This window comes from Miniopterus natalensis, chromosome 2 (assembly GCF_054644295.1).
Source record: "Miniopterus natalensis isolate mMinNat1 chromosome 2, mMinNat1.hap1, whole genome shotgun sequence".
Taxonomy (NCBI): domain Eukaryota; kingdom Metazoa; phylum Chordata; class Mammalia; order Chiroptera; family Miniopteridae; genus Miniopterus; species Miniopterus natalensis.
Genome location: NC_142082.1, coordinates 174,320,700 through 174,336,743, shown reverse-complemented (window position 1 = coordinate 174,336,743; position 16,044 = coordinate 174,320,700). Strand labels below are relative to the sequence as shown.

Below are 16,044 nucleotides of genomic sequence, written 5' to 3'. Positions count from 1 at the left end.
GTATTATTATTGTTCCCAGTTACGGATGAGAAAACCGAGGCTTAGAGGCATCAAATCATCGAGTCAAGGTCACGCAGTCAATGACGATGACAGAGGCTGATCTGAATTCATGTCTAACTCCAGCTACGAGGCTCGTCATTAATTAACCCATTAAGCCCCGCTGGAAGTTAGGAGCACCAAGTTGAAGAGTGGGCGAGGCTTGGCTGTGAACTGGGAGGAAGTTTTGATGAAAGCAAGAGGCCCACTGGGCTCCCTAGGCCTCGGTGAAGGCGTCCCTGTGGCTTGAACTGGGGTGGCGACTGGCATTTTGCCAACATGCTAGGTAACTCAGGTGGCAGCTTGTTCAAAAGGTATCCTCTTTAGAAATACTTCTAGTTTCATATTAAGTTTATCCCAAATCCTCAGATATGGCCCCAGGAGACTACTCCCTTGAGGATAGGGCCTGGGGTGCACACTGTTAGGAAAGGATGCCCTTTGCACGGTCCCCAGAGGAGGCCAAGAAGCTACCTACTTGGCACTGGTGTGGCACGTCCCGTTGCAGTTGTCTTTCGTGATCTCTGGGAAAACAAACCAAAACAATTTCTCTGTCAGCCCTCTTTTATTAAACCTTACTCAAGACCTTCCTTTTAGAACTTGGTGCTAGGAAAAACTTCCCTTCCCTGTTGTAAACGATATGCATCATGTTTACTATGTAAAACTATGGGACCACGGAGGTGGAATGTTTGGCCGTCCCCCCAATCTAATGTTGAAACTAATCCCCAATGTGACGGTATTTGGAGGTAGGGGGCCTTTGGGAGGTGATTAGGTCACGAAGGGTTAGTCCCTTATAAAAGACACCCCAAAGAGCTCCCTTGCCTCTCCTGCCTCAACACAAGAAGACGACAGTCTGCAGCCCAGAAGAGGGCCTTCACCAGAACCCGACCATGAACTTGGACTTCCAGCCTCCAGACTGGGAGATACCAGTTTCTGCTGTTTATGAGCCACCCAGTTTATGATCCTTTGTTGTAGCAGCCTGAATAGACGAAGACATCTCTGTTTCTGAAAGTTCTCTCTGGCAGCAGTGTGGAGTATGGATGCAGGGAAGCATAACAGGACGCAAGGAGACGAATCACAAGGTGACCGGTGAGAGAGGCAGGAGGGAGGGAGGGAAAGACACATGCAAGAAGATGCACATATGAGATGCTCATTGCAGCGTTGTTAGCGATAGCAGAAAATTTGGTTTCTAAAAGCTTGGTACAATCATATTACAGAATACTATACAGAAGCTAAGAAAAGAATGATATTTACCTATATTTATTCAAGTGGAAAGATATCCATTATATATCGGAAAGTGAGAAAGTAGACTACAAAATACTATGCAGAGTACAGCCCTATACACACATTTGTATGCCTATTAAAACGTTGGGAGGCTAATATAGAATATTAATGCTAGCTTTTTCCTGCCTTGGGAATAAGAGTAGGTTCTATTTTCTCCTTTCTGCTTCTCTTTCTTTTACAAACTTTTTGCTGCAAGTAGGAATTACTTTTATTACTCAAGGAAGAAATAAAAATGTCATTTCTATTTTGGAAAGAAAAAAAACATAGCTGCTGAGATGGAGGCTGAGAACAGATCATCAGCACGGAGGGGCGGCTCTCACCACTGTCGCATCTCACTCCTCGCCAGCCGACGTCACATTCACAGGAGCCGTCGCCAGAGGGCCCTTGGCTGCATCTCCCATGGACACAGGAACACACTGGGTGAAAAAACGCCCACACGTCGTCAGACTTCTGAGCTGAGTTCAATGACTCATTGATCATTTACTACAAAGTTCACTTCAGCGCACGTAATTCTCAGCCTGGTTTCGGAGAACAGCTGTCCTTAGCGGAGGGCCGGGCTCACGGGAAGGGCAGGCGGAGCTGAGCAGGCCGAGGGGTGAGTGAGATCACGGTCCAACACGGACCATGGTTTCCAGACTGTGTCGCTCTGTGGGGCAGCGACACAGGCGGTGGGAGTGTCCTCAGCTGAGGTTATCTGAGGATCCAAGGTTACATGCGACCCCTTGGGGTCCCAATATGGGTAGTCTTTAAAAGAAGCCCCATTTGATACTGGGTTTATATAAACCTGGTGTAGCACCCCCTCTCCAACAGCATGGAAATGCCGATTCCTTTGTCACACGGCAGCACCAGGAGCCTCTTTGATAACTGGATGAAAGCGGGGGATGCCTCCCCAGGGAAAAGCATTCAGCCCATGAAGGTCATCTATGGACCCCAGGTTAAGAACTCCTGCACAAATACAAGCAGAGAATCTTCCGCATAACATAGAAAAAGTAGCACTATAATGCCAATTATATATTATATGGCCCAATTACAATGAGCCAACTATACATTGATTTTGCCTGCCTTGGATCAGCTGACAATAAAACAGTAATAGCCAGGTCAAATGTATGGTTTTTAGTACAAGGCAAAAGAAATGCTTTGTTTTCTCATCATGAATTAGGAAACCCCTCCTCCCAAGTCAACCAGGTGTGTCCCTGGGCACAAGAAGCTCAGGGTGAGAATGCAGATGACTTGGCTCAAACAGAGCACTTTTTTTTTTTCTTTTTTGTGTGAAAACATTAAAGCGTTTGTTTCCTGAGGGTGAATAAATAGAGTGATCTTCATATAAAAGACAACATCATTCAAGAGCAGAGCTTTGGAGTCAAGCAAAGTGCGCCATCAAATCTCAGCTCTGCCTCTTTCAGGCATGACCTTGGGGGAAGTCATTCAACCTCTTCGCCTTAATACCCTCACCTGTAAAATGGGCATGACAATGCCTAAGTACATAAGGTTCCTGTGTGGATTAAATGAGATAATGTGCACAAATCTGCTTTTCAGACTATCAAGCACTGTCCAAAACTGAGAGTGTGACTATGAGGACCATGGGCACAGGCAAATACAGGAATGTGGTTAGGATGGGGAGTGTCAACGAACAGGTTGGGGGTGGGGTTGGTAGGTCTCGGTTAGTGGGGAAACACTGCCCTATGTAAACTGCACAACATAAATGATCTTATAATTCACGTGACCATAGAGGTAGATGACCAGCCTGCCTGGCAGCTAGGCCGGGTTACTCCTGTGGCAGCCAGGCCCGGGGGGCAGGGTGCGCACCTTGGTCACAGCGGATGCCGTACTGGCCCTCCACGCAGGTCTCGCAGGCTGTCCCATTGAAGCCCTCTTCGCACTTGCACGTGCCCGTGCCGTCCATTCCGTCCAAGCAGACGCCGTTCCCAAAGCAGGCGTTCCGGGCTTTCCCAGGGCAGGGCTGGCACTGGGGGCCGAAGAAGCCCGCACAGCACTCTCTGGTCTGAAACGAGAGGCCGAGGCTGGGCCCCTGCTTCCATCTCCCGGTTTTGTCCAGCCATGGTACAGAATCTTGGGGTGGGACTGGCTGTGTGCCCTGGGCTGGGACCCCACCATGGAAGGGTTCCCTGAGAACCAGGGAGGCCACGCAATTTCCAGGGGTGCCAGGAATGGACAGAGGCCTCCGCCCAGGAGGTAGGACAGAGGGAAAGGAAACAGGCTTTCACGTCTCAGTCCCCAGTTTCTCCATCATCTGGCTGGATGCTCGGTGTTGACCTCTGTGCTCACCCACAGGGCCACCCGAGCTTCCCGCCCGTCTCGGCTACTTTGAATGAAAATGGTAACGATAGGAAGGAAGCAGAGGAGATGGCAGAAGGCAGCCGTGTAAGGGCACTTTGAAAAACATATGACTGAATTTCCCAAAGCCGCCGCTCTAATGAGAATTATTAAACCATGATACTCACAATGACAGTTTTCACACATTTTGCCTGGCACCCAATGAACACGGATCGCTTGCCCATGAGATAAGTGGTAAAAATACATTTCCTCATTTCATTATCCTACAAAACAGTAATGATCACATCAGTTTCTTAGTTAGGAAAATGTTTTCCAACCTCTGAAGGCAAGTAGGTGGGTGACACGTGGCTGTCTCTCCATGACTGAAATGTTCTAGAAAGGGACAGGGAAAGTTTCTCAGAGCTGCTTCATGAGAAAGAAAGCAGACAAGCACAGCGTTGGCTGCCAGGACACCAGGTGGCAAGGTCCAAGTAATTATACTGTCAGGTAGCAATCTGCAAAAATAACTTTTCCCCAGAGGACAACTCAAGTTAGGAAGAACCAGAGTGAACCAGACAAAAATGTCCTTCCAGCACTACACATGGGTGATCTGAGTCTAGGCTTCTATCTATTTATTGATTTCTATCCTGTCTTGATCTGAGACAATATTAGGCTGCTTATAAAGACTTATCATACACAAGATCACATTAAAACTCAAGTGCGAGAATCAGCACTGTGACCGCGAACATACGATCCCCGTGCCCTGGAAGGTGCATGGGTGTTTATTCTTGCTAATGGTTGGAGCATGATCAGAATTAGCTTTTGCAATAAATAGCTACAAGAAGCACGGGTGGGTAATTGATTCAAGGACACGTCCACCTCCTCCAGGTCTGCCACCTGTTTTTTTGCGAAAATGAGTTGTGTCTTCGCCTGTAAAGGGAAATCAGGCAGGTGGAGCGCCTCAAGGCTGGATTTGGTTTTGGATACAGAAGCTGCCTTCTCGGATAAGAGGTCTTGCTCCTGGCCGCCCCTGGCTACTGGAATATGTAGAAAGTGAAAAACCTCTCCTTGCATTGTGTGTTGGTTGAGAGGAACCCCTGTTTCTATTTATTTATTAATTAAAATTTTGCTTTGGTCCTAAAGAAATGGATTCAAGACTTTAGAAAGATGCATACAACATAAGCAGGTAAAATGAAATGAAAACCAGTGAAGGAATGAGGGAAGTGAAAAGGAAGGGTGCTGGGATTCATTTTCTAATTTGGACCTTTCTGGGACTGGAAATTATTTGATCAAAACAGGAAGGATACTCACTAGCGGTTTACTTCCAAGTGGGCAGATCGGCTGCTGGGGACACTTCCCACACTTTCCCTTGATGAAACAGAGGCAAAGAGGACATGTCACGGTTATTGCTTTTAATGCAAAACAAGGCTGCAAATATATCCCAGACCTCAGAGTGAACCTATTTAATATTCTTCGAGACAAGCTCAGCGGGTGAACCTATTTAATATTCTTCGAGACAAGCACTTGAACTACCTCTGGTCTTGGCTATTTCAGCATCTCTCTCTTCCACGATGTTCTTCTGATGCCGAGCACCCTTTAACGTGTGGAGTATTACCTCATTCAAACCTGAATTTCTTTAACGACAACCCTCATTTATTGCTAACCCATCACTTAGTGAATTGGGCCAGATTCAGTGCCTGGGCTTGGGAGCCCACAGTCCAGCTAGAGGGGTCAGGGTGGAGATAATATATACGCTATTACCAAACTAAGAGCCCAACTTAACATTGACAGAAACTCTTAAGTGTGACTTGTTCCTAAAATAAGAGGAGGTCAAGGCATCCAGCTCTAACTCAGCACCTACCCGAGAGTACAGTGTGTAGTCCTGGCACTGGGGTCACACTGACTGGATTTGAACTCCTTCCCTGCCACTTGTTAGCTCTGTGAACCTGGGTGCATTACTTAGCTTCTCTGTGGTTCATCTCTTCCATCGATAAAATGGGGAGAGCACCTACTTTGTAGGGCACTGTGAGAATTATATGGGTTAATACATGTAAAATGTTTAGAGCAGGGCCTGGAACATACTAAGTGCCCGATGAATGTTAGCAGCTGTTACTATTACTGAAAGATCCTACACCACCCAATGGATGGGAGTGAAAAGTCTCCAATATTGAACTAATCCACTTTCATATTTTCTCTCCTAGTAGACCAGGCTGGGCCAATACCTGCCAAGCACTGCAGTCCCCTCCCTGTGCCTTTGGGTCGGCATGGCACATTTTCCATTTGAGAAAGACCATGGCTTCAGAATCCTGCTCAACACAACCCTCCAGGCAGCCTTTCCCGGGCATCCAAGGTACAACTCATTGCACTAGGTTTTGAGCCCATGGAAGGCAGAGGTCATGGTCAGGTCTTACTTATGTTTGTAGAGTCACAGCCAGGTGTGCGCCTTTGCACATCTGAGATGCTCACTCAGTGTTTTTTGAACTGAATTGAGATATCCTAATAGACGAATCTTACGCTTAAAAATCGAGTAAAAGAAACCAACAGTATTTAATTGCATCATTAGCCTTGGAAATAACTTACTCTTGAAATAGTAGTATGGCTATTATCACATCTATTTTTCTGAATTTCCAGAACTTTCCCCAAGCCATGGATCACTCCCTTGTCAGTGGCTACATTGGTGTAGTTTATTGGAGCTTCATTTACGTAAAGCTGTGAACAAGAGAGTTAAATGTAAATTTTTACTTTTAAGGGAAGTAAGGAAAATGGGGATTGGAGGGTGTCAGCATAACAACAGCCTAAGAGATATTTCAATATTCACCCAGAAGGTAGCACGCTGTAGGGGAAAGAGCTCTGGCCTAGGAGAGGGGAGTCAGAATAGTCCTGCGTCTGACCACCGAGCTGTGTGACCTTGCGCCAGTTGCTTTTCCTCTCTGAATCTCCATGTTCTCTTATGTAAAAGAAACAGGTTGTTTTAGATCATCTCGAAGGTTTCTCTCCATCCCTAAAGCTCATCGGTTTATGATTATTTGAAAAATGTTGAATTGTGATCATTTCATTAGTGACCATTGGCGAAATGGCTCCATGGATGTGCTCAGCTGCCCTGTGGACTTGTGGAGCTGGAGGTGTGACTGTTTCCCTAAACCAAGACGTGGACAGTGAGATTCATAATCCTTACAGCGTGTCTCTGCTTCGTGGTTAGTATGCAATTAACCCTCAGAAGGCTAAGTGACAGTTATAGAAGAACAAAAGTAGCTAACTTTTTATAGAGTTTGTAAAAAGGGTTCCACCAGATAGCATCATCTCCCAGTGTGTGGAGACTGCCCAGGGGTCAGCATTACCCCGTGTTTCCCTTGGGGCTCCTTTGGAGTTTACGGTATATTTGCAGTCTTTACAATCAAGCAATGACAATGTTAATTCATCTGGCTGCTGGACCTTACGTATGGCATTAGGCTCCTATGGCCTGGAACCTGTGCTCCTTCCCGGGAGCTGGGTTTTGCTGGTAGGTTTCCTTGCACCTTGGAGGCTGCTTGGGGACTGTCTGCTGGGTTTGATAGGAATCAGCATTGAAGGGCACCTGTGACTGCTGGGATTCAGAGGCCGCGACTAGTCAGCCGCGCTGGCTATCTGAAGGCTGGTGGCAGGGGGCTCGACAGTCTGGCCTAGTCGCTACTTTACGGTGAAACACAGACCACTGTCTTTTGTGGGTAAGGTGTAGGAAGTCTGGGTGAGGTACTCCCAGTAGGGAAGGGATGGTGGGTGACGGGAGCCGACCCCCATTCCCAGGTCTGGAGCGAGAGGACTGCACCTGGTCATTGTGGAGAAAGAAGCCGAGGAGGAAGGAGGCGCCCAGCATGGTCCCCCGGTGCATGCCGTTGTGCAGGTCGTTCTTCAGCAGCTTCTCCTCCAAGACCACGTGGTACCTGAGTATGTCCTCCCCCTGGGCACACAGAATTGAGTCAGCCAGTGGGCCAGCCAGTCCCCAGCCCCTCCCCAGGCTGCTCCCACATGTCAGGCACTGTGGGCACCGCGGGGGCAACAGCTTGCTGAACCGGAGGTTCTGACCGAGGCATCAGGCCACAATAGACAATAAATATTAGATCTGAGACAGATCACCTTGGAGATCATGTGAGTTTTCCACGTGGGATGCTCAAGAACTCATTAGGAGATCCTAAAGCCCAGACTGAGGGCATGAAAGGCTGGGGAGGATTTCAAAGATGATTTATTTTGGAAAGAGCCGCTAGGAAGAGAGAGTCCCTATACCTCAGCCTGCCTTTTACATCAGGGGTCACGAGAGGAGGTTTGATGGGATGTTTTAAAGGCTTGATCTGTGTCCCCTGCAGAAATGGTGGCCTGTGGGACTGGGGTCACTCAGCCTGAGTGATCTCATGCCAGGGACTGCTGGCAGGCTGGCCCAGCCACAGTGGAGTGAGGAGGGTGTCACTGCACCGGGCCCCTTGCACTCCCAGTGTTGGCTCGGGACAAGTGAATGCTTGTGTCCTGTGGATACACATCCAGGTTCCTGGAACTCCTGCACCCTTGTGCACATGGGCCCAAATGTGTGCTTCCCGGAATAGAAACGAAATACAGTATATGGGCAGCTCCGGCGTGTACACGGGGCAAGTGTCTGCATCAGAGCACCTCCTCAAGACTTTATGTTAAGTATCTGGAGATGGAAAGGAAGTTTCGCCGGAAGAGTGAAATGATACGTGATGGGTGAACTGTAAAATGTTGAGCGTCTGGATCGGCAGAAAGAATTTCCCTGGGTGTCGTTCCCGATACCTACCAGAGTGGTGGCCTTCTTTTCCCGGATGTAGTTCTCAATGGCCTCGTTGTTGGGCGCAAACACCGTGTAAGCGTCGGAAGCCTCGATGGCATTCGCCAGGTTATGTTGCTGTGGCGGAGAGAGACAAGGGCGCGTGAGGGACTCCGCCCCGGTCACCTGAGCAAGGGGGTCGCGCAGAAAACGTGGTACTTGCAATGAGGTAGCCCCGGAAGATGGAGTAGTCAGGCATCTGGTCCAGGCGGGTGAGCAGGTTCGGTAAGGAGGCAGTCAGGCCTCTTTGGGGAACCAGGACCTGGGGAAGGAAGCCCCACAATTCTCTCAGCAGGTGTTGGTGGCACTTGCTACTCTCCGATACCCGGTTGCATGTCACATACCCGTTTACAGTTTTCAGGGCTACGGCCAGTCCCGAGAATGCCTCTGCAAATTTAAAAAAGGCCCCCTTTGCCCTGAGAGTTTGCGGCGCCGACAGGGACGCGTGGCTTGGGGAGCGAAGTGGGCGGCTTTCAGCCTCGCTCCGCCTTTAGGCCAGCTGTTCATGGTGGCCCTGACATAGGGGACCACGGTGTCCAATGCACAGGCGTGGAAGGAGGGCCTCGGGGAGCCAGTGCACCCCGGAGGCTAGGCAGAGAACTGGACCGGTGGGCGTGCATCCGTGAATGTTTTGTGTTCACACAACTTCTTCTTCAGCCCAGGTACTTAGCCATGAGGACCCTCGGCTGCCTCATTCGGGAAGGGAGTACAATTGCACCCACTTTCTCAGGGGCATTGTCAAAATCACATGACCAAATGAGATGAGCCCTGGCCGGTGTGGCGTCCCGTGCACTGGAAGGCCGCTGGTTCGATTCCCGGGCAGGGCACATGCCCAGGTTGCAGGCTTCAGTCGGGGGCGTGCAGGAGGCAGCCAATCGATGTTTCTCTCTCTTACTGATGTTTTTCTCTCCCTCCCTCTTCCTTTCTCTCTAAAAAAATCAATCAAAAAAATCTTTAAAAATATCAAATGAGATGATGTGACTCATGATACTTGTTGCAATGTCTAGGCCCCAGTGGGCCGTCCTTTGTTCCAGCTGTGATTGTACCTGAGGTGAGGTGCTAGTGCTGATGAGGGACACAGAAATGATGCGGCCCCGCCCCGGCGGGACAGGCCATCAGCCTGGGGTTCAGGACCTGTTCCAAAAGGAACAACTACCCAACAGGAGGGCACAGTTAGGCCAGGGGAGCTCCATACCAAGAAAACCCATGGATCTCAGAGGCAGGAGAAGGGAACAAAACCAACATTTACTGAGGGCCCGCTGGGCAGCTCACATCAAGAGAGGGTGGCGTTTAATCCGCACAGGGGAAGCACATGGGGGTTCGTAGAGGTTATGTCACCTGTCCAAGGTCATGCAGCTAGCTAAGTGCCTGAACCCAGGCTCTGTGTGACTCTAGAATTACCCTCTTTACACTGTGTCAACCTTGGTGATATGAGCTGCAGGGATCAGGGAAGGCTTCACAGAGGAGGCAGGCAGGACTCGACTAGCCCCCCAGGATAATAATGCTTAGGATCGGAGACTGGATGAGGTGTTCTGCTATTCTACTAATGAGATTATGTCCATTAAAAGTGTAAATTAGAAGGAGAGGTAATTTTGTGTGTTTTTTATTTTTTATTTTATTTTTTTGTTAATCCTTACCTGAGGATATTTTTTTCATTGATTTTTAGAAAGAGTGGAAAAGAGAGAGAGAGATAGAAACATCGATGTGAGAGAGACACATCCATTGGTTTCCTCCTGCACATGCCCCAACCAGCGCCGGGGATCGAACCTACAACCCAGGTATGTGCCCTTGACGAGGAATGGAACCCTTGACTCTTCGGTGTGTGGGCTGCGGCTCTAACCACTGAGAACACTGGCCAGGGCCTGTGTGTGTGTTTTTAAAAAGGGTTTTCAGTACTCTGGAAAGCCTGGGTTAGACAAGAAAAATACCCTGGAAAAGTAATGTGACTGCATTATATGAAGCCATAAACTAGGCACAGCTCCCCTGTGAGTGAAAAATCACTTGCTCAAAAAAACAACAACAAAAAAACTCACAAAAAATCTGTGTTTTAAGGTCTTTTAGGAATACAAGAGAATTGCATGGTCCTAGCAAAATAATGCACCAAGGAGCTTTACAAAGAGCCTCTCTTTTCTGAATGGAAATAGTTGACCTTTTCTCTAACGTAAAATAAAAAAGTGAGTATATAAGGGCCAAATGAGAATAATTTTAGTTAAAATGCAGTTAGTTAATTGTCTTTTTAATATTCCACCTTTCAAAAGTTTCCAATATACCCTAAATTCTAACTTTAATTTTAAATAAAGATCCTAATACAGCGACTAAAAATTATAGTAGAGTTTCAGTTTTGCATGATACTTTATTTTCTATTTTACATCTTTGAATACTGTTGAATTGCATCTTAGAAGAAAATGAAAATGTCACAATACCCTTTCTACCCTTTCCCACTTTTCCTAGGGCATCCCCCACCCCATTGTCTTAGGGTGCAATACTGGCGAAGTGATACCTAAGCACTTGCCCCTCCTGCAGTTCTTGATTATATGCCATTTGGACGTTGGGACTTCCCAATGCTGAGGTCCTTGTGTGCCTCATAAGATGTTCCCATAAATAAGAAATATACTCTATGTGGCCACTCCTTATATAGGACCCATTGCAGAACAAGGGCTGAGTAGATAGTAACTGAGTCCGACTGAATGAGCAGAGCCTCTAAATGGCCTTAAAAGAAAAGCAATGAAGCACAATGCAGGCTGCTTTCATATTATGGCTAAAAATTTATCCCCCAACCCCTGCAAACATACTGTCCAGGAGGGCAAACAAAAGAAGAGAAGCTACCTGCGTGCGAGGATGGACTTCGTACCTTGTTGATGACATGTATCACTCCGTTGGTGGCTGCGTTGTCACCATCCACGATGGATGCTCCTTCAATTGTGATGTTCTGTAAATGAAAACCACAGTCCAAAGATGAGTCTCCGTAGAGAACACCTAGGGATCTATGGTAATTCTGGGTTTTCCACTTTCTGAGAAGGAGTAACCTTCACCCTTTTGGACCATGACCCGCCTTTAGAAATATCTTTAAATTGTGACCCATTAGACATATCACACTCACATATGCACACACAATCAAAATGAACTAGTGCTTTCCTCTACTATGTGGGAGGCAGCTGACCATTGATTCCATTCCATTCCATTCTATTTCATTAAAAAAGTGCTGGCCAAGGTCACTAACGTGACCCTGCTGTTTGAAAAACACTGTAGACAATGTTGTAGGTTGAAGTGTCTTCCCTCCTTTCCCCCAAATCCATAAGCTGGAGTCCTAACCCCCAGGATGTCAGAATGTGCCCTTATTTGGAGGTAAGGTCTTTACAGCAGTAATCAAGTTAAAATGAGGTCATTAGAATGAGCCTTAATCGAATATGGCTGGTGTCTATATAAGAAGAGGGAATTTGGACATAGGTATATGGGGAGTCTGCCGTATGAACATGGGACAGTCACCTACAAGACAGCCTGCAGCAGTTCCCTCTACAGCCCTCAGAAGGAGTCAGCTCTCCCCATCCCTTGATTTTGGACTTCTAGCCTCCAGAAGAGTGACAAAAATCACTGATATTTGAGCCACCCAGTCTGTGGTACTTTGGTATAGCAGCCCTAGCAAACTCATACAGACACTAACTGACTTTCCTGGTCAGAATCCAACTATTTATCAAGAATAATAATTACAAGGTGGAATGGAGCTAAGTAAAACCCAACCTACGCACCCACCTAGTCACCAACCAACCACAACAACTAGGCTCCACCCTCTCTGGTTTCTCTGGTTTCCTCTCATCTCCCCACCATTACCCTCTATTTGAAATTCCTCCTGGGCACTTTGGGTGCAAAGGGGACTTGCCTCACCCTGAGCATCTCCAAAGTCAAATCAGCAGAGGCCCTGAAGAGAACATTCCTGCGCCACCTTGCACATCTCTTTTGGTTAAAGGGAGACATTTACATCAGGCATAGGAATAAACTCATTAAAAATGGGCCTTTGATGGTTAGATCAGAGGTCTTGGTTGATTTATCTTTGAATCTATAGAGCCTGACCAGGTTGGGTGTTCACTGAATGCTTGTCAAGGGAATCAGTGACTTAAAACACTGATAGAAAATAACCTCAGATCTGATAATATGTATGTAATGCACTAGAATTATAATAACACGTAAAGAATCCATGGGACCATACGTAACTCTTTCCTGCTTCCTAAAAGGAATTATCTGGCGAAGCACACACATTTGGGTGGCACTAGGCATGGAGCCTTTTCATGGAGCTCACACTGCTCACTAGGCAGCAGAGATGTTTAGAGCAGCCTCTGGAACCTTCTGACTGTGCCCGTGGCCCACTGACGCAGCAGTCCCCACTCTCCAACCGAATCTTCATTCTCATCTTGCGAGATTCATAGAAAGAGTTTTAAGACACTGCCACGGGCAGCAGGGCAACCGCACGTCCTCGGGGAAGGCAAACCCAAGCCCTTGCCACGCTGTGCTGGGTGCCAGGAGGCGAGCGTCTGTAGGGCGCGGCTCTCCCTTGGGGGCCGCCCTAACTCCAGCACTTCGACCGGTTCCCGGGGCACAGCAGGCACTCAAGAAACATGTGCTGACTGACTCACCCGAACCGATATAAAATTTTAGTGACCTGTAATGACTCAATCAGTAGGTTACAGTAACAAGCTCTTGGTTAACTACACATAAAAATCAAAGTGGAGAAACTGCCCGACCTTCACCCAGAAGAATGGAAAGATCTGACTTTCTGGATGAGTGTGGTCAGTCAGGAAGTGCCTTGTGGCTAAACAGTAGGCAGAGGGTGGCATTTCATAGGGTCACTGCTGTAGAGTAACTGTGTGTGTGTGTGTGTGTGTGAGATGATTGTTGAAGCTGGATGATGCCTACATGGATGTAGAGGTCCTATTCTTGGCCTATTTTGGCTCATGTTTGGAAATTTTCGCAACACAAAGAATTTAAAAGTACAATATGAATGTAATTGACGTTTCCACTACCCAGCCCAATAAAGTGCTTTCTTACCCCATCTGCCTTCATCAGGTGAAGGAAGTTGCCCTGCAAAGACGTTGCCAGCATGTCAGAAGATGACAGAGTCTGCAGATCTGCCACTCCATACGTGCCTAGGAGTGTGTGGTATCTGAAAAAACAGTCCACAGGGCTGTAATGAATATCAATGCATGCGGCAGAATCTCTGAGTAATTTAAAAAGTGGTTCTGGAGCCAGGCTGCCAGATTCAAAACCTCCCCCTGCAATGATCAGTCAGGGCACCTGTGGGTTAGTTACATAATTACCTCATACCTCAGTTTCCACATCTGTAGAATGGGAATAATTATAATGCCCATCTTCTAGTGTCATTGGGAAGATTAACTGAGTTATATGTAAAGCAGTTAGCCTAGAATGGGCTGTCAATAATGTCAACTATTGCCATCCTGGGGGGTGGTGAGGGGAGCCTCACAGCATGTCCAGTGCCATGAATCTCAAGGACCATGTGGCTTCCCTCCATTGAACTTGTTCACACTGATGCCAGTAAGAGATCATGAAGAAGAGAATGCATAATACCTACTTTACCAGGGCTGGAATATTGCTCTTGGACAACCAAAAGGCTTTCTCATCTTGGTCCATGTCCTCAATAGCTTGTTGGGAAGGCACGAGGACAGTGAGGTTTGAGGCAGCTGACAGCATGGGATGTAGAGAAGCATTCTGAATCACAGAAGGAAAAAAGTGGCCAGGCTCATATTAGGGGACAGACCGGGGCTGACTTAATGCTTGGCAGAGATGACCATTTCCCTTTGATGTGATTTCAGGGACACTGGGAAGGTCCTAGGGACCGCTTTCGCAAATCCTTCCTTTTATTTAATTGTGTGAACCTTGACAAAAGGCAAATTTTCCTGATCAAGTCACATTCTGCTTCATTATCAGTCATTTACCCTTTAGTCTAAATGAAGAGAGAATAGCCTTGACAGGATCACGCATGTGTGTGCATGTGTGTGCATGTGTGTGCATGCGTATGTGCAGAGAACCTTGGGAATCCTTGGGACCTTTGGAATAGGATAGTGGGGAGATTATAGGAACAGGTTCAGCCTGGGAGAGAGACTGGAGGCCTGAAATCGAACAAATAAAAGCCCTGTTTTGTAGTGTTTGCTGACTTCTGTGGCATAAATATTCCCAGCTGAATTCAAACTGGCAACAGGGCAGTGGGGCTGGCAAAGGTGTGTTCTCTGAGCTGGGATGAGCTGGGTCTGGAACACCCCTGGGCAAGCTTCTGTGTGTGGGGTGGGTCTATGTGGAAATCAATGTGCTAACAGGACTCTCAGTCCCTGCTGCTCCATGTGATGGGGTGAGAGAGGTCCCACAGAGAAGCAGCAAGAGGCTGTCCTGCTGTGGGTGCTGGCCAGGCCCTACCTGTCTTTGCACATGTCCATTCGAAGGGGATAAACCACCTGTTTGATGGCTGGCTGGGCTGGTCACCTTGGCCCCCTCAGGCAAAGATGACAGAGATTCAGAGGACTGAGTAGAGTGGGGGCTGGGCTCTTTGTTATAGGACTTTCCAGGGGAGAGGGCAAAGCTCCCCCAGGCATGTTGGGCTGAGAGCTAAGGACACATGAAGTTTTCCAGATTGCAACTGCAAATCCCGTCTCTAACTTGGTGAGTTCCAGTGGTGAATTATGTGGACTTTTTACAGAAGGCCTCTGTGGTGAATGAAGCTAGACATGCATATTTGAATTGGTTGAAATGTTGACCACCCCAGCTGATCCTAGACCAGACTTCTTAGCGCTGGTTTCATGTCAGAATCACCTGGGAAGCTGTCAGACTACAGATGCCCAGGGCAACCCTCTGGCCAGTCAGATCAGGGTGTCTGGGGCGGGTGTCTAGGCATGGCGATTTACAGAATGTGTCCCATGTGACTCTAAAGGGCAGCCAGGGTTGAGAACCTCTGCTCTAGACAATGGCCCTCCCTCCTCCTACCAGCTGCATTTTTAGTTTCCCATTGTATACATTCCAAATTTCTAAAATTACATACATTCCAGCAAAGGTACTCACGTTTATCCACTGGTTAAATATAGCTGCCGCGGAGAGAAATGACAATTCCTTGTTCACACCGTGCGGGGGAGGGAGAGAGGAGAGAGAGACGAGAGAAGGAACAGTGAGGGGCATAATCTGGGCGTTTCTGGGGGCTCGCTCTCCCTGCCGCCTCCTTGACCCAACATGAACGGTTGAATTTCCACGCTGCCAGAGCTGCTCATTTCTTTCATGCTCTGTGGTTCTACTGTCCTCTCTATTTGAGGTAAAGAAGTAATTCCAGAAACTTCAAACGGAACAACAGCCTGAAGGTCTTCCAAATCAGAATTTAGGGTGTAAGAACATGGCCACCCACCCTAAGGGGGGTCACAGAGCTCAGTAAAGACCCCACGTTCAGAGCCGATGTTGAAGAGTGGCTTGGAGCATGGAGCCAAAGTTCCTTAGGCAAGCGACTTTGTCTCTCTGGGCCTCAATTTTCTCATCTGTACAATGGGGATATTGAAAGCCCAACTCTTAGGGCTGATGTTCGAATGGGAACAGTTAATGTTTTTATAGTGCTCAGAATAGAGGCTGGCAGGTGCTTCTTTTTAATTTCTCCCATG

General features: G+C 47.7%; 1 protein-coding gene across 3 annotated transcripts in view; it reads right to left on the bottom strand.

Moving 5' to 3' along the window:
* Positions 1-16,044, bottom strand: part of STAB2 (stabilin 2) — a 116,156-nt gene that overhangs the window by 44,083 nt on the left and 56,029 nt on the right. For all 3 annotated transcript variants that reach the window (XM_087814861.1, XM_016223240.2, XM_087814860.1), the window contains exons 28-40: positions 15,464-15,511; positions 13,986-14,122; positions 13,445-13,559; positions 11,256-11,333; positions 8,568-8,666; positions 8,375-8,482; positions 7,397-7,528; positions 6,172-6,300; positions 4,903-4,959; positions 3,780-3,875; positions 3,124-3,319; positions 1,638-1,733; positions 512-557 (exon numbers count right to left, since the gene is read on the bottom strand). In XM_087814861.1, the coding sequence (XP_087670987.1) occupies positions 512-557; positions 1,638-1,733; positions 3,124-3,319; positions 3,780-3,875; positions 4,903-4,959; positions 6,172-6,300; positions 7,397-7,528; positions 8,375-8,482; positions 8,568-8,666; positions 11,256-11,333; positions 13,445-13,559; positions 13,986-14,122; positions 15,464-15,511 (1,337 nt within the window). The remainder of the gene's footprint in view (positions 1-511; positions 558-1,637; positions 1,734-3,123; positions 3,320-3,779; positions 3,876-4,902; positions 4,960-6,171; positions 6,301-7,396; positions 7,529-8,374; positions 8,483-8,567; positions 8,667-11,255; positions 11,334-13,444; positions 13,560-13,985; positions 14,123-15,463; positions 15,512-16,044) is intronic.